General features: G+C 40.4%; 1 protein-coding gene across 4 annotated transcripts in view; it reads left to right on the top strand.

Moving 5' to 3' along the window:
- The window catches only part of LOC128407920 (homeobox protein engrailed-2-like), a 219,882-nt gene that overhangs the window by 86,105 nt on the left and 107,713 nt on the right, over positions 1-26,064 (top strand). Inside the window, exon 3 of one of the 4 annotated variants that reach the window (XM_053376941.1) lies at positions 25,705-25,792. The exons of the other annotated variants lie outside the window; for them this stretch is intronic. Coding sequence (XP_053232916.1) covers positions 25,705-25,757 — 53 coding nt within the window. The 3' untranslated portion in view covers positions 25,758-25,792. Of the gene's footprint in view, positions 1-25,704; positions 25,793-26,064 lie in introns of those variants that run through there. 4 annotated transcript variants of the gene reach the window in all.

Here is a 26,064-nt window from a genome sequence, read left to right as displayed (position 1 = left end):
GTTTTTATGGCTTGCCAGCTACACTTGAGGATGCACGTAAGTCGCTTAGGGCCACCACAAAAATGTTCTCTTATGTTCTGCCATTTTTTTTTAGTAAATGAACTGGATGGATTCTCAGAGACAAAAATGACCATAAAGTGCCCTTCATTTTTACATTCAGTTGGCTTTCTTCCCCTTCTGTCTCTTGTTTTGAGAAAAGAAAAAATTGCCGCGCAGATGTGTAATGATTAGAGAGCATTGTCCCAGTGTTTCCTCTGGGCAGCTGTTGTCATTTCCGTGTGTTATATTAATATATACAAGTGTTAAGTTGCTTAACAATTCCTGTTGTTAATTAAGAGATGTTTCCAAGAAGAATGCTGTCATTTTAAATTATGGGGAATTTCAGAAGTGGTGGGTCAGTTTTTTATTTCTCTAAAGATTTTGTATTTCCGTGAGGAAAGAGCTGATGAGAGCCTGAAGCTACCTGGAAATTCCCAGGAGCTAGGAAGTGGAAAGCAAAATAGCCTCTAAGCCACCATGTATATTTCTTCTCTCCTATTTTATGTACGTGTCAGTTGTAAATGTGTCATTCATTACTCATTCATTTACTCATCATCTTTCCCTTAAGGCAGAGTTCTCTCCCCTTGTAAACATTTGTCTCTGTTTTTTTAAGTTACTTTAAAATCCCCATTTATCTTAACCATCTCATTGGATTTAACATGACAAGATTAAGATTTTTAAGTAATAGTAGGGAAGCCGGCCACTGAGGAACTGAGATGCTTAGTTAAGGTCAGAAGTGTTGCTGGAAACTAGGTGGTTACATTGCGTGGCAATTCTTCCTTATTATTCTTCAACATGGATTGTGTTCTTTCGCTGTTTGGAGAGGAGAGGGCATTTGTTGGCCCGTTTTGAGAAACAATGAAGCGCACCTCTGGGGGTGAAGTCAAGCCGCTGTGTTAGCAGTACAGCAGCAACCTTCCTGGGGCACAAGCCTGGGCGGTGTGTATGGAGTTCCTGGGTTGCCCAGATATCAAGATCGCCCCCAATCCTGCTGATGTGGTCCAAAGGAAAGCAGAGCAATATGTTTGGCACCAGCTTGGCTACAGGAGTTGTCAGAAGGAGGTGTACAAGGTGCCATCCAACTGTCTTAGGGACTCTACTCCAGATTTGTGTAGACTTCTGAGCCTTTCCTTCTTCCAAAAGCATCCCACAATTCAGTGGAGGTTTAGGACCAGAGTTTTCGTTCTTCAAGATGGGTTACCTTTTCAGATTGACAATCCCCATATGCCCTTCACTTCTCCCTACACCACGTGTAGAAACTGCCTTCTTGACCGTTGGACCCACTATTGGTCTCGCCCACTCAATCTGCCAGAGCCTGTCTTCACATGCAGGGGAAGTCCCTAACTCACCAAGGGTTTGAGACTCATCAGCTATCGTCACTTGGTTTAGCCGACCAGTCAAAGTTGTTTCCTGGGGTGTGGCTGCTGTTGCATGTTTATAGCTTCTGGGAGCCACATGTGAAAGCTGAGTGCAATGGTGGATTAGCTACCCCAAAGATGGATTAACATGTCCCCCACCAGAGGTACTACCCCTCCCCTAACACCCCATACACCCCAAGAAAGAGGGTATTAGTCATTCAGATAACTCAGTCCTGTACATGAAGTCTTACTAAATGCAGTGGGTATTATGGTAAAGTAACAGGATTCCAGTTTAAGTGAAACACTTTTATGTGCCATGAAATTTAATGGAAGTGTTAAGCACATGTTTAAATTTCTCCCACTTAAAACTTGAAAGCATTTTTGTCTGATTGTGCCCTAGGTAGGGCTAAGTAAAGAATCCTAATCTTAGTTTACGAATTTGCTGCAAACCAAGGTTAAGGCCTTAAAAACTAAACCCTAGATTGAATAGATACTTCCCCCATTGTACATAATAGAGATACAAAACATTTCATTTATAAACATTTAGGAGCACTTTAAGTGTCAGACTAGTGAAGATAACCCAGTGAAGGAAAGAGGGATAATAGCAGAAAGAGCTTTGTAAATCTTAGTTTGGAAAGCCTTGTAGATGAGCTAATAATAACACCAAAATATGTGAGGTCAATTCATTATCTATCAAGTGTGCTCTTACAATAGGTTCAGAGCAGAGGGTGTGGGGTTTAAAAATTCTGCTGTATCCTCACATTTCCAAGTTCCATATGTATTCTTTCTCCCCCCACTTCTAATTCCGGACTCAGAAGAGCAATTTGGACGTTGAGACCACCTCTGAGCTATTTCATTTTTGTAAATATGGAGGTATCATCTTTCCATTATATATCTGAGATTCCCTTGGAAGCTGAAATACTGAGACATAAGTATAACTATGTTTAGATGGTGTGTTTTTTCACCTGGAGTCCTTGTGTGGTTCGGGTTTTTTATTATTATTATTTGCTTGCTTTCAAGATCATGAACATACCAACAAAACTCAAAATCTGCATAGGAATCTTTTTTCCTCAAATTAAAATATGAACAGACTTCCCTCCTGCCTTCTTATCCATTCTATAACACATGAGAGCCGTAATCAAAATTAATCAAATATTATACAGAAAACACATTTTATGTGAGAATTCAGCACCTCACCTTGTGCCTGTTATCTCATAAAATCATGCAATATTGCCTTTCATTCTTGCCCCACTGCAGCAAAATGGACCAGTCCCTCTACACAGATCCAGACTATTCCCAGAATCCCTGTTATTACAAAGCTATTTATTGGCATTAAATTTGGTGTGCGTCTGTTGTGGGGGAGGTGGGGAGTAGAGTTGTAAATCACATCTTAAAGACCACTTGGCTGTGATAAGAGCCAGATACAGTGGTTCCAACTCTGCAGACCAGTATTGAGTAGCTACATTTTCATAAGCAAGCTCAAACCGATTGGGGGTTAGCTTTGCCTCCCCTCCCTTTTCTTTCTCAGGTCACCCTTTGAAGTAGCCTTTGCTCCATATCATACAGAAAACATGTTGTGTTTAGTCAATGGCCCAATTGTTAATAACTTCTACGTGTTGTTTATATTTGGCAGTAAGACAGATATTAGAAGCTATTTACAAAAAAACCAAACCCCACCCTATTTTAAATTAATAATAATATTTTCCTTTAAAGAGTCTATGCTGCTCATGCCATTTGGTCACCAGCTGACTGCTTTGAAATCAGCCAGAATGTCCATGCCATCTACAATTCCCACATTTTTAACTGGGTGTGGCTCACCTATATGTGGGTCTGTTTGTATAACTATGCTTTAAAGTCAAGAAATATATGCCAAACAAATGGGAAACACACCAATTTTTGAATTGTGTGTATTATAGAAAGAATCTTAGACATGTTTTTCATCCTCCCATGAAATGCAAAAACCAAGTTGGTGCCATGCTCAGAAATACTGGGAAATTTGTCTAATGATCAAAGTAAAGCAACGATTTGACCCGATAAAAAAAACAACAGTTTTACCTATCTTCATCTGATGGGTTTCTCTTACAAACATAGAATGAATAAACATAGAAAAAGCATGGGGAACTGCAGGCTTGGATCATATTTGGCCCTTGGGAATCTCATTAGCTGTGTCCCTTCCCCAGACCGTACCCTTTTAGGGATGCCTGAAGGCCGTTTTACACAGAAAAGGTCACCTGATGTCATTGCAACTACCAAACTTGTCCCGTTGGGGAGGTTGGTGTGGCTTGGCCAAAATGGCCCCATAGGCCAAATGGGGAGGCCTGGCAGGGCCAGAGGTTTCTCACTCATGATTCAGTATGTGATACTGAAATGTTTGATAGGAGCTACGAGTTCCATCCAACCTTGTGTGAGCAAAAGTCAAACTCGTGCAGTGCATCTGTCCCTTCTTCTCCAAAAGACCAATCAAACACTGTCAATTGTAGCCTGTTCAAGACACAGTCCACAATATTCTGCAGACCCCACCATCTTTTGGTGATATACAGTGGGCTGCATGTGGGAAGAAGGGGAGGAAAAATCCATTCCTTGTGCAGCCTTCTGCTCACACAGCATTGGAGACAATCCCTGGAGTCTGCCGTAACATTGCACAACAGCTATTTGCAGCTTATTTTGAAGTGACTCTTCATAATACATTGAGCACTGACATAATATTACGTAAGTACAACAAAAATACAAGTGCTGCACAACTGAGCCATACAAAATAGCAGTGGTTCTTCAGCTGTGATCTCTGGTGCACTTCTAGGTTGTCCCCTGAGATCATAAAGAGGTTGTCTTTCAGGTTTTGACCACACTCTGGAAAAGCTAGCTGCACTTACTCAACACTGTCAACTCTGATAATCTGATTTATGTATTACAAACACTAGCAAATGTGTAATTTTTAAGAGCTTAAACACATGCCAGGTTGTAATTTTTAAGAAATTAGAACTGCATTTAATTGATTCTACAGCAAACTTTTCGTTTTCAGATTCTGGTTACAACATAGTGCAGCTGCATTGCTTTGCCAGATACATTCCAATGCCATGGGTACACAGGTTAAGAAACAGTGTATAAAAAAAGCAAACCAGAATAGTGATGCTTAGTATTACAAAATGTAAGAACATAGTAATGTAACATTATGGTCGAAAAGTCTTAAACACTGAGGTCAAGCTCTGAGGGCCTTCTGGCAATTTCCTCACTGTGAGAAGTAAAGTTACAGGAAATCAGGCAGAAGGCCTTCTTGGCAGTGGCACCCTCCCTGTGGAATCAGGACTGTAGTTGAGGGTAGTGAGGTGGGCCCCTGCCAGGGGCACAGACGATGGCAAGGGGTCGCAAAATCAGCTAGAAATATGTCTATAAATATAAATATTGATTATTGTCTCATAAGAAATGGTTTTAAATAGAGGGTGAATTGAATGGGTGGAAGGGCCAGGGGGGGTTGGAGGAGAGGCAGAAAGAAGAGCTCATTTGTCCGTGGCTGGGGGCGCAATATGGACGATTCTGCAAGGGGTGCAAGATCACCTAGCTACGGCTCTGTGTGGAATGCCCTCCCATCGGATGTCAAGGAGATAAATGACTATACAACTTTTAGAAGACATCTTAAGGCAGCACTGTATCAGAAAGTTTTTAATGTTTTTATCATCATCATTATTATGTTTTATAGGTGTTGGAAACTGCCCATAGAGGCTGAGGCAACCCAGCCAGATGGGCAGGTTACAAAAAATAAAATTATGATGATGATTTTTTTTTTAAAATAAATATTTTATTAAATTTTCCATAATATCTCCAATCATACAATTTTAACATCACATATTTTAAATTATTGGACCTCCCTCAACCCCTCTGACAATCATCCATAATTGAATTCCTATCTTCACATTCCTTAATTATAATATCGCCTTTTAATACATTTTTCTATCCTCTTTTACATTTTTGCGATATTCCTTGTTTTTTCACAAAGCTTCTTTGAAACACACTAGCGTTGTATTTTCCTCACATACAGTTTTCAAATAATCTCTAAATTTTCCCCAGTCCTCTACAAACTTATGGTCCCTTTGAAGTCTGATTTTCCCAGTTAATTTGTCAAGTTCTGCAAAATCTGTTAATTTTGCTCTCCATTCTTCCAGATTTGGTAGTTCTTTCTGCTTCCACCTTTGAGCCATCAGTATTCTTGCTGCTGTTATTGCGTACTGAAAGAGTTTACAGTCCCTCTTATTTATGTCGTTTTTAGTTATTCCCAATAGGAAGGTCTCTGGCTTCTTTACAAAGCTATATTTCAGCATTTTCTTTAAATGATGATGATTAAACCAGATACAGTACTTATGGTTCTGTAAAACTTGCTATACAAAATGATGCCCACTCAGATCAGAGTGAAATTTCTATAAATAGGAAAGAAAGGTCAGTTCCAGTTGCTGTAGCTCATTAAACCTCCTTGCAAAACATGGATGCTTAAACCTCCTTGCAAAACATGGATGAATTTGCAAGGTTGCCTGTGTGGTGCCTACAAGATTTTAGAGCAGCCTGTGTTTGCTGGAATTGAGGAAGCCTCCTTTTATTCATTTGCAATTTTTTGAAAAGAGGTAGGAAGATGATACATTATTCCCCAAAATGTTCAGAACCTTTGGTCAGATCCAATAAGGGAAAGCATTACTGTTTTGCTAATTATATGGGAATATAGTCAGATATGGCAGTTGCTTTCTTGTGTTTACGTCACATACCTCTTTATTGATAGAAGTTAGTCTCCCATCCGTTGGCGTTTAGAGTTAACATGCTCACAGAAGCTAAACAGAACCCTGCCCCCTAGTGGAGGAGCACACTTTACCCTGTGCAAGTTACAGTGATTTGCACTGGGGAAAATTCTGATGTTCCAGACTAAAGCATTATCTAATTTGGCATGTATATTTTACTTGTTTTTGTAAGTAGGTGGAAAACTTTGATGCCCCCAAGTTTACCGAATAATTCATTTGCAATTGGTATTCATTCATTGCTCACAATGAGCTTTAAAAATGGAAAATTTTCTACAGGAAAATAATGTACTGGAAAATTTATGCTCCACATAACTGTCTACAGTTGGACAACTATGTTTATCTTGAGAACTGGACTATGAGGAAGCTGAATATATACTATATTAGATAATATTGTATCAATGATGGTTGTATTCTATTATTATGTATAATAATATATTATTTATGGCTGGGAAATTGCTGCAAATTTATCCACACATAAGAGAGGTATAAAAATAACTTTAAATATCATTGTGGAAGTGAGAACTTTTGTTTGCCATTCCTTGATTGAAAGCCACTGTATAAAAGTTGTAGGTTCTATTTCATTATGAAGCATTTCATATTGTTGTTATAGCAGCCATACAGAGAACAAAGAATTCTAATCCTAAACCAATTATATATCACCACACAGTGTTTCACAACATAGTATTGCATTGCATTGGGGATTTAAAGTAGTGTTAGGAAAGTGGGAGAGTTGGCAAAGTTTTCCCCCTATTATCACTTTAAATATTTCCTTTAAAAAGCAACCCAAGTGTTGTTGCTATTAACACAGTAAATCTTGAAAATCTGAACTGATCTATAAACTGAGAAAATGAAACCTAAACCATTTTCCTACCCAGCCATTTCAGATATCGTGTTTACTCTGTATCAAAGCACATGGTTGTCTTCTAAACGATGTACTTCACTTATTTATGCTGATTGTCTGGATGTTAGTTTAATCTGCTTAAAATCAAGACTATTTGTCACTGAGGAATTTCATTGCACTCATGGATTCCCAGAGGCCATGCCAAAGTTTGCTCACATTTCCTAACAGTTATAGAGGACACCACAGTAAGTTGCAGACCAATCACTTCTATATTACTTGTAGGATTAGTGGTAAAACTTGTTCAGACATTTGTGCAACTGCAGATTAAACAATGTAGAAGTAAACCTGGCAAGGACTTGAGTTTTCCCCAGTCAAACAATATACTGCAGGGAGAAGCAGTAAAGTAACTTTGGTAAGGCCTTGTAGATACCACACTGAGCCCATATTTGTTAACCAGCAGCATTCTGAGGCTCACTTTTAATACAGTACCAGAATATTGTAGAAGTTGCTTCCTGATGTCTGGTTCCTGTTCCACTATGGAAATATTTACATAACTGAATCCCATAGGATTGTCAGGGTCTGTTGAATGCTACCCATGCCAGTTTCAGCAACCGATATTGGAATGTGTGCAGTGGACTTAGGTGTGGTGGTACTCTTGTCCTGATGTGATCGAGTCATCCAGATGTTATCAGACTAGCATAGGACCTAGCCACAGTGTAGTATCAAATGTATTGTTTCAATATACGGTATAAACTGGGTTTGTTTTTATAACTATGGATTGTAACACTTCTCTATGTTTCCACAAAAATTAGATGCTTCAGTTAGTCACCACATGATTATAGCTGTGTGTCAGGGCAGATGCCAGGAGCAGATCAGCAATAACTCACATGCTCTTCCTGCTTACTGAACCCTGTTACCTCTTCAGCTTCCAACATCTCTTTCTCCCAGACTACTCATCATTGTCCCACCACCAAACCCATGGTTCTGAGTCTTCTTTCCTTGGGGATTCTGTAGCTGGTGCCTTCCATCAGTTCTCTCTATCCAGTCAGTCCATGACATTGTGCGTATATAGAAGGGGGAAGGAAGGAAAATGGAATTCATCAATCTGAATGAAAAATAGTGTAGGAAACAGAACAGACTGTGATAGGCAGGGAAGGGTTGTAGCTCAGTGGTACAGAGCATACTTTGCATGCAAAGGATCTCAGCATCAATGCCTGGCATCTCTAAGTAGATCTGGGAATGACGCCTATATGGAACTCTAGAGGGCCACTGAAAGTCAGTATAGACAGTACATTTGGCAGGAAGAGCAAGTAAATGCAAAACTTATTACTAAGAATACTATATGAATGAGACTCACCAGCACAAATCTAGCAGTCCATTTGCATCAAAACTGCTAATATGAACTCCTCCCCCCTCCCTCCCCCACAGAGTCTTCGGCTGTTATAAGGCCATTCCTATGTTCCTAATCAAGAAGCTTCTTTTCAAAAATCAACTCATGATTTTACTTTTCTCATCTGCCAACATTAATCTAACACAAGGAGCAGGTTTGCCCTCTATCCAGGCCATCACCATGCTTTCATCATCTGGAAAGGGGCTTGATATTTTTACCCACCCACCCCTTTTTAGCTCTCTCTGTTGCTTACTTAGGATCTGTAGGATAACTTGAACCCTTTTGTATGATCAATATTTTCATCCATGTTACCTTGATAGTTTGTCACTTTGTGTACTTCAAAGCTTCTCTTCTCGGAAAAACGAGAGATAGCAATTGTTTCTGATTTAGATGTTAATTGGATGCATATGTGAACTTTATTCTCTAGAACCTCTTTTGAAACTGCAGATGGTCTGTTCTGTTAATTCTTGGGTATGGGAGGAGGGGTTTTCTCGTCTCATTTTCCCTTCTGTACTATTTGTATGACATGTTAAATTAGAGTTGGACCTAACAGAAGAGGTAATACCCTGTTATGATCCTCTTAGGCTGTGAGTACAAGGTCTGTGGGGTGATGATCAGTAAACGTAATTAAAGTGAGCTGTAAGCAGTGAATTCCAGTTTTGCCTTCAGGTCTAGTCCAAGAGATTGCACTGAGATATGCAGGGATATTTTAGGATAAAAGGGGACCATGCTGACTTCTCTTTATGGAAAGAGATTGTCTTCAAATGTAATCAGTGTTGTGATTTTCAGCACTATTTGACACACGTTGTTATGGTCAAAATACAGATGGTTTCCACCCCCTTGCTTTTTTAATGTAAAATCTGCCTGCTCCCACTGATTCATACACTTGTACTACTCTCTGAGGGTTCTACAGATAATCTCAATAAATAACTGGGATGCAGATCAAAGACCCAACACTAATAACTATGCTTGCTCCAAGTACATCTTATTTTATAATACAGAAGTTGCCATACAAATCTGAGAAAGAAAAACCCCTGGATATGATTCTGGATGAGATAGGCTGTTGAGCGTGTCGAGTGCTATGTTTGTTTAAGGAAATATAATTTCCCAGCTCTGAAACATCTTCGAAAGGTGCTGAGTAGCTTCAGCTTCCTGCTGAACTCAATGGATGGGACTGCCAATAACGGGCAGCATTTCATATTAGAGCATCTGCTAATGCTATTGAGTTCTGGTTAGTCACTGGTTTTGTAATCATTTTGACACCTGAGCAAATAATAGTGGAGTGTGAAGCAAGTGAAGTTGTTCATTCCATTCTGTTATCCTGCTGGGCGTAGCAGCTGGATTGTTTTGCCAAGCGATCTAAGTTTGGTGGTCCTTTCAGGGTCCTCTCTAGACCCCAGTGAGCCAGATCCCTGAATAGAGTCCTCTTTGATTAGTTTGCAGAGCATGCATGACAAACCTTGAACATGATGAATGAAGTATGTGGTTCATGCATTATGGATGGGTGGGAAGGTGGCTAGCTGGGAGAGAATGAATGATGGATTTGGTCATATTTACATTCATTCTAGTACCACATAAGTGAATAGGTACAATAATTCATGCTGTTGGAAATTGAATTTATTGCAGTAAAGTGTAAATCTTTTTAAGCAACTCTGTGTTATTCATGCCTATTCTCCTTGTGCTTCTTTCCTCCTTTCTATGTATGAGCATGTTCAAATTACTCATGCTTACCCTAGAACATAATCTCATCCAGTTAAGTGCCCGATATTGAAATTAACATCATATTGGAGATCCCACAAGATTCTCAAATGCTTGTAGTTTCCATGTTATAAGCCTTTTGGTATGAATGTGCTTCCAGTTAAGAAATAGTTGTGAGCTATCTTCCTGTGTTTATTATTTGTATTCTGTGCAAGCTATGAGTGAAGAAGAAGCATGGTATCTGAAGCTGCAACAAGACTTTTAAAAAGTGTTGGTCCTAACAGGGGTAGGAAGGGACAATCTGGGCTACTGTCTGAACTATAAGGGCCAAAAATAATGCTGTCCTTGTCAGAACACAATACAAAGTTGATACTGTGGCGAAGTTTGTTAAAATTGCCCTGGAGAAGGACTTTTATACACCAAATGAATGTTGGGATTCCCCTCATCTCATTTTTGAAAATTGATTTTTGGCCCAACATCCCATTTATATATATATATATATATATATATATATATATATATATATATATATATATTGGCAATTCAAATTTTCAGTATCACACAGAGAGAGTAAAGAACAATACCAACAGAATTTGTAGCCATTTTAAACTGTAATCTAATTAACATTAGAGCAGAGAAGGAAATTTTGAAACTTAAGAAACAACAATGTATTCAATAGATGCATTATACTGTTCCTTTCCCCCCCAAAATATTAATGGTTACACCCCAGAGAAATTTAAGAAGCAGCACAAGTACTTTATTTTTGAAGTATTGCACACTCAACACAACTATCATCATGATAAACTTCCTTGTAGCCACCTTTGTTACATCAGATCAAATGCCCTCTATGCATCTTCAAGAAGGTCTCAAGCACAGTGCATGAGATTGAGATTGAAAGATGAAAGCCAAGCAAAGAGAAATAATGGACAGATTATATAATGAGTATTGACATATAAATTACAATTTTACAAAGGCTGTGCAGGGAGAACTTGTGGTGGTAAATGTGACCTATTATGTTGATGTTAATTGTTAATGAGGTTCTTCCTGAATTGTGAAAAGGACTTAGTGAAGCAGAAATCTTTTATTTTATGTGGTTATCACAAAAGACTCCTTTTGCTGCATGAATTCTTAAGCTGAGTTTGAAGTTAGCATTTGTTTTGTCATGGATATTTCCACTAGTCCCATCTTAGATATGTTTCATTTTGCTCTCTCCCACAGTCTGTGGAATCAGACTACAGTTTATGATTGTGCCGGTGTTTTTAGAAATATCAGCAGTACAGTGGAACCTTGGGTTAAGTACTTACTTCGTTCCGGAGGTCCGTTCTTAACCTGAAACTGTTCTTAACCTGAAGCACCACTTTAGCTAATGGGGCCTCCTGCTGCTGCCATGCCGCCGGAGCCCGATTTCTGTTCTCATCCTGAAGCAAAGTTCTTAACCCAAGGTACTATTTCTGGGTTAGCGGAGTCTGTAACCTGCAGCGTATGTAACCCGAGGTACCACTGTATATGGATGAATAAAGGCTGTGTTTGCATATAATGTTAAACCATGTTGCCACCAACATAGTGCCTTCCCAACATCATCGGACTTTAGATCCCATCATCCCTGGCCATCAGGGCAGCCCTTCCTGAGATGAAATGGGAATGTTCTGCTCCCTGTTCCCCCACCATGCCATGTCCTACCCACATCCACCATCGTGGGAATGCCTGCCCCCCTTCCCATGGCAGGAGCTATGGGGTTGGATGCTATGTTACTATTTGCTGTATGATTCTATAAAGCAGGAATGGTAACCTGTGACTCTGCAGATGCTCCTGGACTACAGCTCTCATCCTCTCTGACGATTGGCAAGGCTGTCTGGGGCTGATGGGAATTGGAAATCCGAAAACATATGGAGGGACATAGGTTCTCCATTTCTACTTTACAGCATCAAACAGCAACTAAAATAATCCACAGAAATATTATTAGTATCTTGCAATGCTTGGTGGAGAGAGAAAAATAGGCACGCATTTAATGTTTGTTAGGTTGTTGTTTAGTCGTTTAGTCGTGTCCGACTCTTTGTGACCCCATGGACCAGAGCACGCCAGGCACTCCTGTCTTCCACTACCTCCCGCAGTTTGTTCAAACTCATGCTGGTAGCTTCGAGAACACCATCCAACCATCTCGTCCTCTGTCGTCCCCTTCTCCTTGTGCCCTCCATCTTTCCCAACATCAGCGTCTTTTCCAGGGAGTCTTCTCTTCTCATGAGGTGGCCAAAGTATTGGAGCCTCATCTTCAGGATCTGTCCTTCCAGTGAGCACTCAGAGATGATTTCCTTCAGAATGGATAGGTTGGATCTTCTTGCAGTCCATGGGACTCTCAAGAGTCTCCTCCAGCACCATAATTCAAAAGCATCAATTCTTCGGCGATCAGCCTTCTTTATGGTCCAGCTCTCACTTCCATACATCACTACTGGGGAAACCATAGCTTTAACTATATGGACCTTTGTTGGCAAGGTGATGTCTCTGCTTTTTAAGATGCTGTCTAGGTTTGTCATTGCTTTTCTCCCAAGAAGCAGGCGTCTTTTAATTTCGTGACTGCTGTCACCATCTGCAGTGATCATGGAGCCCAGGATAAGTAATAGTGAAATAGCTTACCGAACTCCCCCCCCCCCAAAAATACTGCAAAATACTGTTCCTAGTAGTCCAACTGCTCTCTTTCCTGAAGTATTAACATACTGTATTGTGAAACTCACAATTCAGTTAACACAAGCAAAAAGATTGAATTTATATTTAAAATGGATTGCAGTTTTGGCAACAAAACAGGCAAAATTATTAAGCAAGTAGCAATGTAATTTCTGTACACAACAGGAACCTGTATACAAAATGAGAAAATAGAGTTGGAGGCAATATATATAACAGAAATGGTAATCCTTGGTTATATCTAATCTAATCTATCTCAGAAATGGTAATATTTGATTCAGTTTATCAGTGACCACAGATTTTAAATAATGATTTTATATACCTCAAGCTTTGTTTTGTAGGTTATACTGCAGAAATCAGCCAAGCTGGCAAAAGAGGGAGAGAGACAGATCTTAGCAGTCCAAGCATCCATTGTGTTCAGCTCCTATATTTCAAGGAGGTCTGTTTCTACAAATACGTACAGGGTTAATTAAAATTACTAGTGGGTGGTTAAATGGTCTTGGAAGGTTATCACCGTAGTATCAGCTGTATCATAATTGAAGATACAGCTCTTATCTCTAGGCTGATCGCTTACATTCTTGTTGACATTGCATTACTCTGACAGGCAAGTCAAATGGAAGGCACAGATCCTGGTGTGCTATCAGCTATCTTATCTTTGTCAACAGTTCATTTATTCTCTCTCTCTCTCTTTGTTACTGGTCAATCAAGAAATCAATTACAAGTTAAAGCAAATATCTCATTAGAAAATAGATTAGGCATGATAAAGCTGAGTAAAGTGACACAAAACTGAAAGCAGCTGCTACTACCCAATTGTGCCAACAAACTAGTTCTCAGTTGTCAGGCAGTTTGGTGGGGAATATCCACTCTCGAGAATTACTTATTTTACATGGTTGGACAAAAGCAATAATTTCAATAAAAGTCTTTCATATTTACACCTGTAGTAGCATCATAGTCTTACCGCCCCCGCCCCCATGGATGATGTTTAACTCTTGTGGAATTGCTGAATTACTGATTTCTCCTTAATATGTAGATTCAGCCACATGTATTATCATTTATTTCATAACATTTATATGCCACTTGATTGTAAAAAAAAAAATCCTCAAAGCAGCTAACAAAAAGAATAAAACATAAAGTTATTGGTAAAAACAACTCATTAAAACAGAAATAAAATAAAAATAGACATGTAGATGCTCCCTATATCTTGATAATCTTGGAAGTTTAGAACTTGGATTATTTAGACTTAAGTCATATAAATACTTATCTGGAAGAAAGGATTACATTGTTCCCCCTCCCATAATGGGTACTATGTGTGTTTCAGATTACTTCCTCCTTGTTAACTATACATTATAGTATTTACTTTATTCTTATATGAAAGGTGCATTTTCTGTTGTTTATAGGTATTTAAAATTTTTACTTTATCTTTCATTAACATTTGAAAATAAAAAGAGAGAGGAAATCCAAGTTAAAATGTTAAAACTCGGGAGTTTGTAGCACACTTAAAGACTGTAGTAACAAGAACCAGAGGAATTTCTTGACAGTGAATTCAGTGCTTTCAGATGCTATTTTGTAAACGTTGCCAGACTTCTCCACATACAAGGATCTGGTTCCCACCTGGTGGAATACTCAGCTTGCCTGCATTTGATTAAGTGACAGTTGCTCAGAAAGGTTGTACGTATTCATACTTCAGGTAAGAACTAAGAGGGTGATTTCTCCCAGTTCCCCTCTGCAACTTATTTCAGTGGGGGGAAACTGGGCAACCTGAAGATGAGTTAAGAGAAGAAAAGCAGTGCATTCAATCATAAGTGAGTACACACAACTTCCTTCCTGTATGCATGTGTAAGAGTGGAGGATGGACTGCGGCCACATTTCCTGGCCAGGCCCCTGAAGTTGCACCCCCTGTGGACTCTGTTCCCCATTGCTCATGAATAGCCATCTTTTTTTCAGACAGCCAAGCTCTATAAAGTGGAGGGCAGGGGAAGGATTTGTGTGGAGTAAAGTACCAGAGGCTAGCCGTATATATGGAGGAGCATATCTGAATTAGGGATTTAAAAACAGACCAGACATATTTGCAGCTTTACATACAGTCCAGTCCTTAGCTGTAACTGATGCCTGAGGTTTGTTTGAGGTATGTTATCCTCTTCTTGAGGAATAAGTCATCTGAATTACACTTGATCATGAGCAAAACTGAAAAATCTGCTTGCCACTTCTCAACCTATGTTTAGAAGGTTGCATTCAAAATGGCAGCTTCTTCTCGTGTTAAAATTATTCACTCACTCAGTTCTCCATGGTGAACTGGGGGTAAACATGAAACTTTAAAAGCATTCTGAATTTATTCCACTTCTCTCTCTCTCCCTCCCTCTCCCTCTCTCTCTCTCTCAGTGTTCATGTTGTTGATATTTAATTACTGTGCAATTAAGATGTTGTTTGACATGTTTTCTAACAGATTACAAAATGTCCCCTGAGAGTTGTTTGGAAGGGTCTACAACCTTTTCATTAGAACTATTGCATAGTGTCATTCTTACATTGCTTTTTGCAAAAGTGCAGCCAATTGTTGGATTGCTTTGCATGATGTCAATTGTCTGGTTGCCACAAGTGATGGTGTGTTCTTTTTTTCAGATGCTTGCTTTGTTGTCTGCCAGTGAAACTCTGCAGCATCCGTATAGCCTGTGTCCTAATTGGCTCACTTTCCATGTAACCCCTTATCTTTATGTTTGATGAGTGGTGTAAGATATGTTCACCATTTAAAAGCATTTCTAAAAATATCCCTCTACCATCAGTGATTATAACTAAGTTTAAGATTCATTTTACAATTGTTAATGAATATTGAAACATTTATTTTCTCCTTACAACCCCCTCCCAGCTGTAGAAGAAAGCACCCCCACCCACCCCCAGATGACATATCTGGCTGATTATCTTTCATTTGAGGGTAGCAATTTTAACAGGGTTGAAAACTCAGGCTTGTATAGAGGTTGTGCATGTTGTGTTTTCCTAACTAGTCATGAAAAAGATCAGCAAAATTTGTTTTGCTGGCAAATCATATATCCTGAGTGGCAGAGTTCGGTGGCATGTGTATATTTTGGAAAACAGGTGCAGAAGAAAGAAAAGAGTTATAGCTTATACATTGTTTTTGTGAGAGGCTGTTTTTGCTCTGTACCATAAATAGTTGTACTGGGAAGAATGCAAGAGACGTACCAGAAATGTAGTCTTTGTGAATCTGGAGAAGTGTTGTGTTTTCTGTTTTATCTCTAGCAGTAATCTGTTAGCAATAAATTTCCCTCATACTACTTCTGCCAAACAGCTAAGGGGAATGAGCAATAACAAATTGATTACATTGGCATAGTTAGAGAAAACTTTTTTCAACATTTAGAAGTAAATGCTCTCAGGAGTTACTTAATGTGACCATGTTTCCAGTTGTATAGATGCTCCATTAGAATTGCTAGACATATTTATGTGTACAAGATCAAAGCATCTCCTCCTGGGTTTCTGTCAGACAGATTCAACTGAAAAGAGAATGCTATTGCATATTGGGAGAGTAGTTGCCTGGGACCTGACTTTCTCACTGTTGAGCCATAGAGTCTTTAGTCTAAGGAAAGTTGTGGATGGTCAGGCAGGGAGTTGTTTTTAGGCCCTCATGACTAAGCTCTCAAAGAATGGAGAAGACCAGAGTGGGTCTAACTGTCCCTTTACAGAAACTGAATCCAAATGAGAGCTAAGGAAGTCTGGGTAAAGAAACAGAACAAGGGAAGGGCCTCATATATAGTGAAGTTTATATCTGGATCACTCAGGAGGGTCATCTTTAAGAAAGCCGACTTCATAAAACTTAGGGAAGTGCTGGGTGAGATCCCATGGACAGTAATACTAAAAGGAAAGGGAGTTCATGATGGCTGGGAGTTTGTTAAGAGGGAGATAGTAAAAGCACAACTTCAGGCAATACCATTGAGACGGAAACATGGAAGGTGTCTAAAGAAGCCAGGGTGGCTATCTAAAGAACTTTTAACTGAGTTAAGATTAAAAAAGGATGTGTACAAAAAATGGAAAAGGGGGGAAACCACCAAAGAGGAATTCAAACAAATAGCCAGCACGTGTAGACACAAAGTCAGAAAAGCTAAAGCACAGAATGAACTCAGGCTTGCTAGAGAGGTTAAAAGCAACATAAAAGGCTTTTATGGGTATGTTCGTAGCAAAAGGAAGAACAAAGAAACAGTGGGGTCACTCAGAGGAGAAGATGGTGAAATGCAAACAGGGGACACAGAAGGGGCTGAACTCCTCAATGCCTTCTTTGCCTCAGTCTTCTCCGATAAAGAAAACAATGCCCGGCCTGAAGAATTTGGAGCAAATGATTCAGCAGAGGAAACACAGCCCAGAATAACTAAGGAGATAGTACAAGAATACTTGGCTAGTCTAGATGTATTCAAGTCTCCAGGGCCAGATGAACTGCATCCAAGAGTATTAAAAGAACTGGCAGATGTGATCTCAGAACCACTGGCAGTCATCTTTGAGAATTCCTGGAGAACAGGCGAAGTCCCGGCAGACTGGAGGAGGGCAAATGTTGTCCCTATTTTCAAAAAGGGGAAAAGAGAGGACCCAAATAATTACCGCCCAGTCAGTCTGACATCAATACCAGGGAAGATTCTGGAGCAGATCATTAAGCAAACAGTCTGTGAGCACCTAGAAAGGAATGCTGTGATCACCAATAGTCAGCATGGATTTCTGAAAAATAAGTCATGTCAGACTAACCTGATCTCATTTTTTGACAGAATTACAAGCCTGGTAGATGAAGGGAACGCAGTGGATGTAGCCTACCTTGATTTCAGCAAGGCATTTGACAAGGTGCCCCATGATATTCTTGTAAAGAAGCTGGTAAAATGCGGTCTTGACTATGCTACCACTCAGTGGATTTGTAACTGGCCGACTGACCGAACCCAAAGGGTGCTCATCAATGGTTCCTCTTCATCCTGGAGAAGAGTGACTAGTAGGGTGCCACAGGGTTCTGTCTTATTCAACATCTTTATCAACGACTTGGATGATGGACTCAAGGGCATCCTGATCAAATTTGCAGATGACACCAAACTGGGAGGGGTGGCTAACACCCCAGAGGACAGGATCACACTTCAAAACGACCTTGACAGATTAGAGAACTGGGCCAAAACAAACAAGATGAATTTTAACAGGGAGAAATGTAAAGTATTGCACTTGGGCAAAAAAAATGAGAGGCACAAATACAAGATGGGTGACACCTGGCTTGAGAGCAGTACATGTGAAAAGGATCTAGGAGTCTTGGTTGACCACAAACTTGACATGAGCCAACAGTGTGACGCGGCAGCTAAAAAAGCCAGTGCAATTCTGGGCTGCATCAATAGGAGTATAGCAGGGGTGTCAAATTCAAATTCATCGGGGGCCACATCAGCAGTTTGGTCACCCTCAAAGGGCCGGTTCGAGTTCGAGTGTCTTCAAAGCCCATGACACCTTTAACAGCTGGATTAAGTAATGCAGAGCTTCTGGCTCATGGAACACTACACCTTGATTTCATTTGAATACATATATGAATATAAAAATTGTTTCCTGTTTGGCTTGGTGTTTAAGTTACACAAGATATGCAGGTTTTAATTTTTCTCATTCCCCAAATTTTAATCGAGCATTTGTTTGGATTTTTTCCCCTTTGCTACCTACCCTAAACCTTTGAGGAGGGCGGGAACTGATCGCCGGACCCTGTAATAACATTGAGGGAAAAATTGCATGAAATAAACCAATTCCTTATCAGCTTTTTTCCCACATATAAACCAATATAAACCAATTCCTTATCAGCTTTTTCCCCATATATAAACCAGTATAAACCAATTCCTTATCAGCTTTTTTTCCATATATAAATTTTTGCAACATGCACCCTGCGGAAGCCGCGCCTGACGTTATTTACGTATCGAATTTGCTTTTGAATCGCAAATCCCCAGAGGCAGAGGATGCTGTTCATTGGGCAGCACGGAAACGCGCCTAAAGAAATAAATAAAGAAAAGCAAAGCAAAAGCACGCTGCCCTGAGTATTCACAGGGCGCGCTCCTGAAACACAAGCGCGCTCTCAGTCTCCCTCTCTCCAACGCGCGCGAAGCCGGCTCTGCCCTTCTCCGCGTTCCACCTCGCGCAGGTGCGCTGCGCTCCCGCCGGGACTTATTTCACCCCGGCGAGCCTGAAAAGAAGTTGAGAGCAGCGTCGGCAGCCTCCCATATCCAACCCCGCCCTCGCCGTGTCAAATAAGTCTCGGCTAGGTAGCTGGAGGAGGGGGAGGTCTGCGCCTGCGCAGAAGGGACCCGAGGCGCCCTGCGCGTGCGCCGCAGCCCAAGCTTCCCTCACAGATATATATAGACCAGGCTACACGGGCCACATGACGAGGTCTCGCGGGCCGCATTCGGCCCGCGGGCCTTGTGTCTGACACCCGTGGAGTATAGCATCTAGATCAAGGGAAGTAATAGTGCCACTGTATTCTGCTCTGGTCAGACCTCACCTGGAGTACTGTGTCCAGTTCTGGGCACCACAGTTCAAGAAGGACACTGACAAACTGGAACGTGTCCAGAGGAGGGCAACCAAAATGGTCAAAGGCCTGGAAACGATGCCTTATGAGGAACGGCTAAGGGAGCTGGACATGTTTAGCCTGGAGAAGAGGAGGTTAAGGGGTGATATGATAGCCATGTTCAAATATATAAAAGGATGTCACATAGAGGAGGGAGAAAGGTTGTTTTCTGCTGCTCCAGAGAAGCGGACACGGAGCAATGGTTCCAAACTACAAGAAAGAAGATTCCACCTAAACATTAGGAAGAACTTCCTGACAGTAAGAGCTGTTCGACAGTGGAATTTGCTGCCAAGGAGTGTGGTGGAGTCTCCTTCTTTGGAGGTCTTTAAGAGGCTTGACAACCATATGTCAGGAGTGCTCTGATGGTGTTTCCTGCTTGGCAGGGGGTTGGACTCGATGGCCCTTGTGGTCTCTTCCAACTCTATGATTCTATGATTCTATGATCTCCATGAAATAGGGATGCCAGGGCAATTGAGTAGCTTGGAACATCTCATGAGACTGTTGCTTTTCTAGTACAGTGGAACCTCGGGTTAAAAACTTAATTCGTTCTGGAGGTCCGTTCTTAACCTGAAACTGTTCTTAACCTGAGGAACCACTTTAGCTAATGGGGCCTCCTGCTGCTGCTGTACCGCCATCGCACGATTTCTGTTCTCATCCTGAAGCAAAGTTCTTAACCCGAGGTACTATTTCTGGGTTAGCGGAGTCTGTAACCTGAAGCGTCTGTAACCTGAAGCGTCTGTAACCCAAAGTACCACTGTACTACAGATACAATACAACCAACATGGGTTTTGTGCGTGTCCAATGTGAACGCCAGCTCCCTGGGCCTGAAGTGAGATGAGCACTGCACCCCATAGTCGCCTTTGACTGGACTTAACCATCCACAGGTCCTTTACCTTTACCTTTTTACCAATGTGAAATCTGCCTCTCCCTGTAATGGATCTGGTGAGCTGAGTTGTGCACATCTTTCTTTGTTGTCCATCTGGTCTCTTCCCTCTAGTTTCATTAGCTATTTCTATAAGCCACATTTATTCACTGAGCCAATGAGTTATACTTTGGAGGTGTCAGGGTTCATATTTCTTGCCCTCAAAATGCATTTTTTAAAGATAAGAAATTTTAGATTTCAAGCTCCCCACCTTGCCTATGATAAAGGTTAAGATAAGAAAATAATAAGAAATGCCTGAATGTATGTGAGGATTCAGATCATAATCCTAAATTTAAACTGAATGCAAAAAAAGTTAGATTTATTTATGCTTAAAGGACTGATGAACCACTTTTCTATTAAAATGTTCAAGCAATGTACAAAATATTTTTTAAAGCAGCAGAATAAATAAATCTGACTTACTGAATAAGTTTGTTAAAACAATAAAGAATCATTTAAAACCTTAGGAAACAAATACGGTAGATTTTAACTTGCTTCCTGAAGGCAAAGTGTTAATCTGGCTCTTATTTGCTATGCTACTTGAGCCTGGACATAAAAGCACCCCTAAACTGTGAATCAGGTCTTTTTAGGGCAAGTTCGGCCTCATCCAGAGTGGGGAAATATTGCCACCTGGAGCCACTGAACCATCAATGAACAGTAACTGTATTATGCAGCTCTTTGGGGACAGACTAGTTTCTTCAGAGGATAATTGTTGCTGCCTAAACCACACTAGCAGGTGATCAGACCATGACAAAAGAGTCTTCCTGCCCAGTGAAGAAAACCAGATCAGAGTATGTCCTACTAAGTTCATTAGGCCAGTGACAAGTTGGGGCAGCCATGTGCTTGCCATGGTCTTGAATTCCTCAGCTGTACAAGGTGGCCTGAATGTGGATCTGAAGGTCTTCCAGACCACCATCCTGAAGCTTCTCAACAACAAATTCAAACAGATTCAGGTAAAATCTTTTAGAAGAAAAGCACCCTGTATTGCCAATGCAGTAGCAGCTAGCCAAGCATCTCTGGGAAGAGTATTTCAAAATCAAGGTGCCACCACTGAGAAGGCCTTTCCTCTAGTAACCACCCATCTCATTACTCTTCCAGTTTTCTTCAGGGTATTTAGCTTTCAGTGGAGAGTAACACACCTAAAGTCATATGTGTGTAAAGCCATCCTCAGTCTGATACTGTATAGGCATTCCTTATATTTGTACCTTATGTACAAATGTGAAGAAAGTAGACTATATGTCTGGTTTTTAATTTGCATTAAATGGACACATTGTAAGGGATGCAAATTACTAAAACTACAGTGTAGTGTGGAGATTTCTCTTTAGATCCCTTACAAAGAGCACTGGCTATTTGTTTTTGTATGTCAGTGTAATTTTGTATATTAAAGCTAAACATTAAGATGTGAATGCCAAGCTCTTGAAAGATGCACATTTCACAAGCCCTAGGAGACATGAAGGAGTAATCAGGGGTGTAATTAGTAGTGTTTTATCCCATGAGTTGATGTGGTAATATAGCACATGGGGTCTGTGATGATGCATCAAACATTAACAGCTTTGCATCATTACCATTAAGGGCTGGAGATTAAAGGCTAAACCTCTCTCCTTTTGTTAAGTAATTTTGATATTTTTAGTTTATACTCTGATTTTCTTTGCCAGCTTTGATTGTTTCTAGCTCTTATTTGTTTGCCAAAGTTATGAATACTAACTCGCTGTAGTGGCAAACCTCGTGTATTGTTGTGTTTAAGTCCATCTGCACATCTTGTGCAGGCCTTAGGATTTTACACAAACAGTTTTTGTGAAGTGGAGTTGTTATGTTTTGAATGTCAGCACCTGCTTGGCTCATTATCATATATTCTCTAAAAATAGTGCATACTATGTTGCTGTGGTGTGTTGAGGAGGAGATGGAGCTAAGAATGTATGCAGAAAGAAACTTGACTCTTTCCACCCCCTCCTTTTAAATACCAGTTATTGTCACTGCCGTAACTGTACACCAGATAAGACAGACAGACAAATGGCTATTATCAAAGTCAATAATGCCAGTGTTGAAAAAAATACTCCTGAATATTGTTTCCCTTTTTTGTTGGATAGATGTCTGTTACACAGAGTACACATTTGATCGGTAGTAATTTCTATGAATTTCTATTCATCTCCACTCTTCCCAGACAATTTGGTTATCTGAATTCTTTTGGCAAGTCTGTGCTCTGCTCCTCCCGCCTCCAGAAAATTGAAAGGGGGGGGGGATTGCAGGCTTCAAAGAGAATGCCTTTTTATTTCTCCAGTAAATATCATAGAAGGCCAGCTGCTTGACAGGGTGGAAGTAATTGGCATGATCCCACAGTCTTCTTAATGGAATAGGCACCAGATTTACAAATTTACTTCAAATTGGCTAATGCTGGTATCTTTTCTTGAAGACATCAGAATTCATAGCCAAAGCATGAGAGGTCTCTTGTTAAAAAATTATTAATCTCATCCAAATCTGGTCTTTGCATTTGCCAGTTCTTTTTTTTTTTGGGGGGGGGGGTGTCTTCGCGCATTATAGTTGTTCTGCTTATGTAGGCATTTTACCTGACAAAATGAAGCATGAATTAAGTATGCTTGCTCTACCATTTTCTGGTCTTGTGTGAAGTGTAGGAGATAATGCACACCTATCATGACAAGATGCATGTTCTCCCTTTCATGCATCTTACAGAGGTGGTATACAGTTCTCTTCTCCTTCAGTGGAAGCCTTGAAGTGGTTTGTTGTTGTTGTTGTTGTTGTTGTTGTTGTTGTTGTTTAGTCGTGTCCAACTCTTCGTGACCCCATGGACCAGAGCACGCCAGGCACTCCTGTCTTCCACTGCCTCCCGCAGTTTGGTCAGACTCATGTTTGTAGTTTCGAGAACACTGTCCAACCATCTCGTCCTCTCTCGTCCCCTTCTCCTTGTGCCCTCCATCTTTCCCAACATCAGGGTCTTTTCCAGGGAGTCTTCTCTTCTCATGAGGTGGCCAAAGTACTGGAGCCTCAGCTTCACAATCTGTCCTTCCAGTGAGCACTCAGGGCTGATTTCCTTCAGAATCCAATAAGCAAGGTTCACTCATGCTGCTTTGAATGAATATCTCTGAACCCATCTCTGGAGTAACCACTAACTTACCTTCTGATAAGCAAGTCCGCCTGATAAGCGAGTTTCCATTTCTGTATGGGAAGCTTCTAAATAACAGGTAAAAGAAGTGATTACCACTGATTGCTTGGGTTTTTGAGGGGAGGATTATGCTCAGATTCCAATTCATAGTTCCTAATCTCCTTGAACTATTTCCACCCTGAATGGTCTTTAGAAGAACTTGCCACTAAGAACTGGTACCTGTGTTTTTCCCTACCCCTCTTCCTTCCATTTGCTTTGTGTGCCATGTCTTTTAGATGGTAAGCCTGGGGACAGGGACATAGCTGTCAACTTTCCCCTTTTCTTTTGAGGAATCCTATTCAGAATAAGGGAATTTCCCTTAAAAAAGGGAAAACGTTGACAGCTATGGACAGGGACTGTCTGATTTTATTGATGTGAAAACTACTCTGGGGGTCCTTTGTGACTAAATAGCCAGATGAAAGTATCACACATTCACAAATCCACCTTAAAAGCCCACCAACCCCCACATCTGCTCTGTGGGCTGGAATTTGACAAGCACGTAGAGTTTATGTAAGGATTGTATTTACTGGGAAGTACTGAACTGGGAAGTACTGAACTGACAAATACTCCTTATTTCGGCATTCACTAGAAGCGTTGTCCCCAAAATACATTTCACCTCATCACGAAATTTTTTTTTGGAAACAGAAAAAATATATATTGTGTTTTCAGTTAAGTCTTTGAGGCCATTTGACAATATCAATTCTAAGTTGCTAATTTTGCCGTTCACTGGTTTTAGTTATTTTTCTAGTGTAAACCACTTCTACACAAATTTCAGTTGTGGCTGAGGCCAAGGAATATGGGTTTTCTCTGTTTCTCCTCACTTCATTTGGTTGGGCGTTACAGTTGCATAGAGAAGTATGATGAGCACGTCTAAATAAGGGAGGTACAATCTGGGCTCGCCAGTCTGCATCGTGTTCCTTGAAAATATGAGCAGTCACAGGTTTTATAAGTATGAGCATGCACATACACACCCACCTTCATTTTTACATCAATTATTTTTATGCCAAGAAGGAGACACAATCAAAATTAGTAGACAAAAGAATAGTGAGAATATTGCTTCTATTCTTTTTTAAAATGGCATTTTCTCACATCTTCAGTTACTTGCTTTTACCCTCAGCTGTCAAATGTAGACTTTTTTTTTGTTTCTTCTTCCAAGTTATACATACATCTGCTGTCCCCTGGAGGCCATTTTGTCCCACATTCAGAGGACCAAAGATCTTCAGTCTTGATTTATATCAGACTGTGTATGTACACTGTAACTGTACCTCAGTGCAAGTAATGTGGCATGCCAATTTCTCAGGAACTGTTTGTCTGCAAAACAGTTGGTCATGTATCATTTGGGAGAACTGAATCCCTTACAGTGTTGGCTTGGGTGTGCTTGAAGTTGATGTTCAGCTGTTGGCAGTCTTTGATATGTTGGACAGCACAGCAGAGAGAAGTGACTAGTGAATGAGTGGGTCTTAATCAAATATCTCCTCACATGTTTTCTCATGGAATGGGCTACATCGTTTGATGGCGCTTGCGGAGCAACTGTGTTGAATATCGTATAAAAACAAAACAATAAACCAAAACAACAAAATGTTCCTTGGTATGTATAGCAAAGCAGAATGCAAAAACATTTCCAAGTAGCATACTCCAAAGAGGATATGGAAAAGAGACTAAGGCCTAGTCAACCATAAAAATAAAAATGGGAAGGATAATATGGAATGCTCTTTATTGCTGATAGTTTAGGAATCATGTGTTTTTTTTAATGTTGAGTGAATTTTAGTCAAACCATTGCACATCAAGCTGAAATGTTTTGGTAAAGACAGTTAAGATATATTTAAAATAAATAATTATATATATATATATATATATACACAGCACAGTAAAGACCTGATAGCACAATTAAGATATGCTATTGTAACAACATGTTCTCACTAAGTATTTTAATTTCATAATCTGTGTCAATATTGTGTGTGGTTCATTTATAAAAAGAAGAGTACTACTGTCTGAGGGATGACTGGATGTTCAAAGCTGCTTTTGTATACATGTGTGATATTTGGAGTGTAGCATGCTTCCAGAGTTCTCTAGAAATACACACTTTTATGTATGTCTGTGCATATTGCTGGGTGGCTGCTCTGGAAGTTGTAAATGCACATGTAACGCTGTCTTAAATGAACATGTTAATTACTTACTGTATTGCTAATATTGGTGTGTGTTTTTTTCCCCTTTCCATGTTTCTTCTGTCCCCTCTGATGACTCGGACGTCTTTTGTTCCACGATATCTTTATATCTTTTGCCCAGGTATGTCAAGTGTTTTTAAGCTTGTATGCATCTCTAATAATAAGATTATGTAGAAATTATTAGTTCCTGTTTGCAACTCTTCCTCTTTTATTGTGGTTCGAGGACCCGACCCCCGCAATGTGAAATAAATACGCAAGGACACGTGATATAAGGTTAATGGGCAAGAAAAAGGCCACAACTTGAGACGACGGAGAAGAATGAGGCCGAGGAGAGGCTGGCGCCACAGCAAAAGGCTGCTGTAAACACCCCCTTGGAGGCACCTGGTTGGGTGCCTGCCGAGGGGCGTGGGCGCCAGCCAGGTGAGAGGAGGAGGCAGGGGGCTAACGCCCCCTGCTAGGGGCGGAGCTCGGGCTCCCGCCC

The sequence above is a fragment of the Podarcis raffonei genome, chromosome 2 (genome assembly GCF_027172205.1).
Source record: "Podarcis raffonei isolate rPodRaf1 chromosome 2, rPodRaf1.pri, whole genome shotgun sequence".
Taxonomy (NCBI): Eukaryota; Metazoa; Chordata; class Lepidosauria; order Squamata; family Lacertidae; genus Podarcis; species Podarcis raffonei.
The sequence above is the reverse complement of the archived record's forward strand: the minus strand, read 5'-3'. Positions and strand labels throughout refer to the sequence as shown.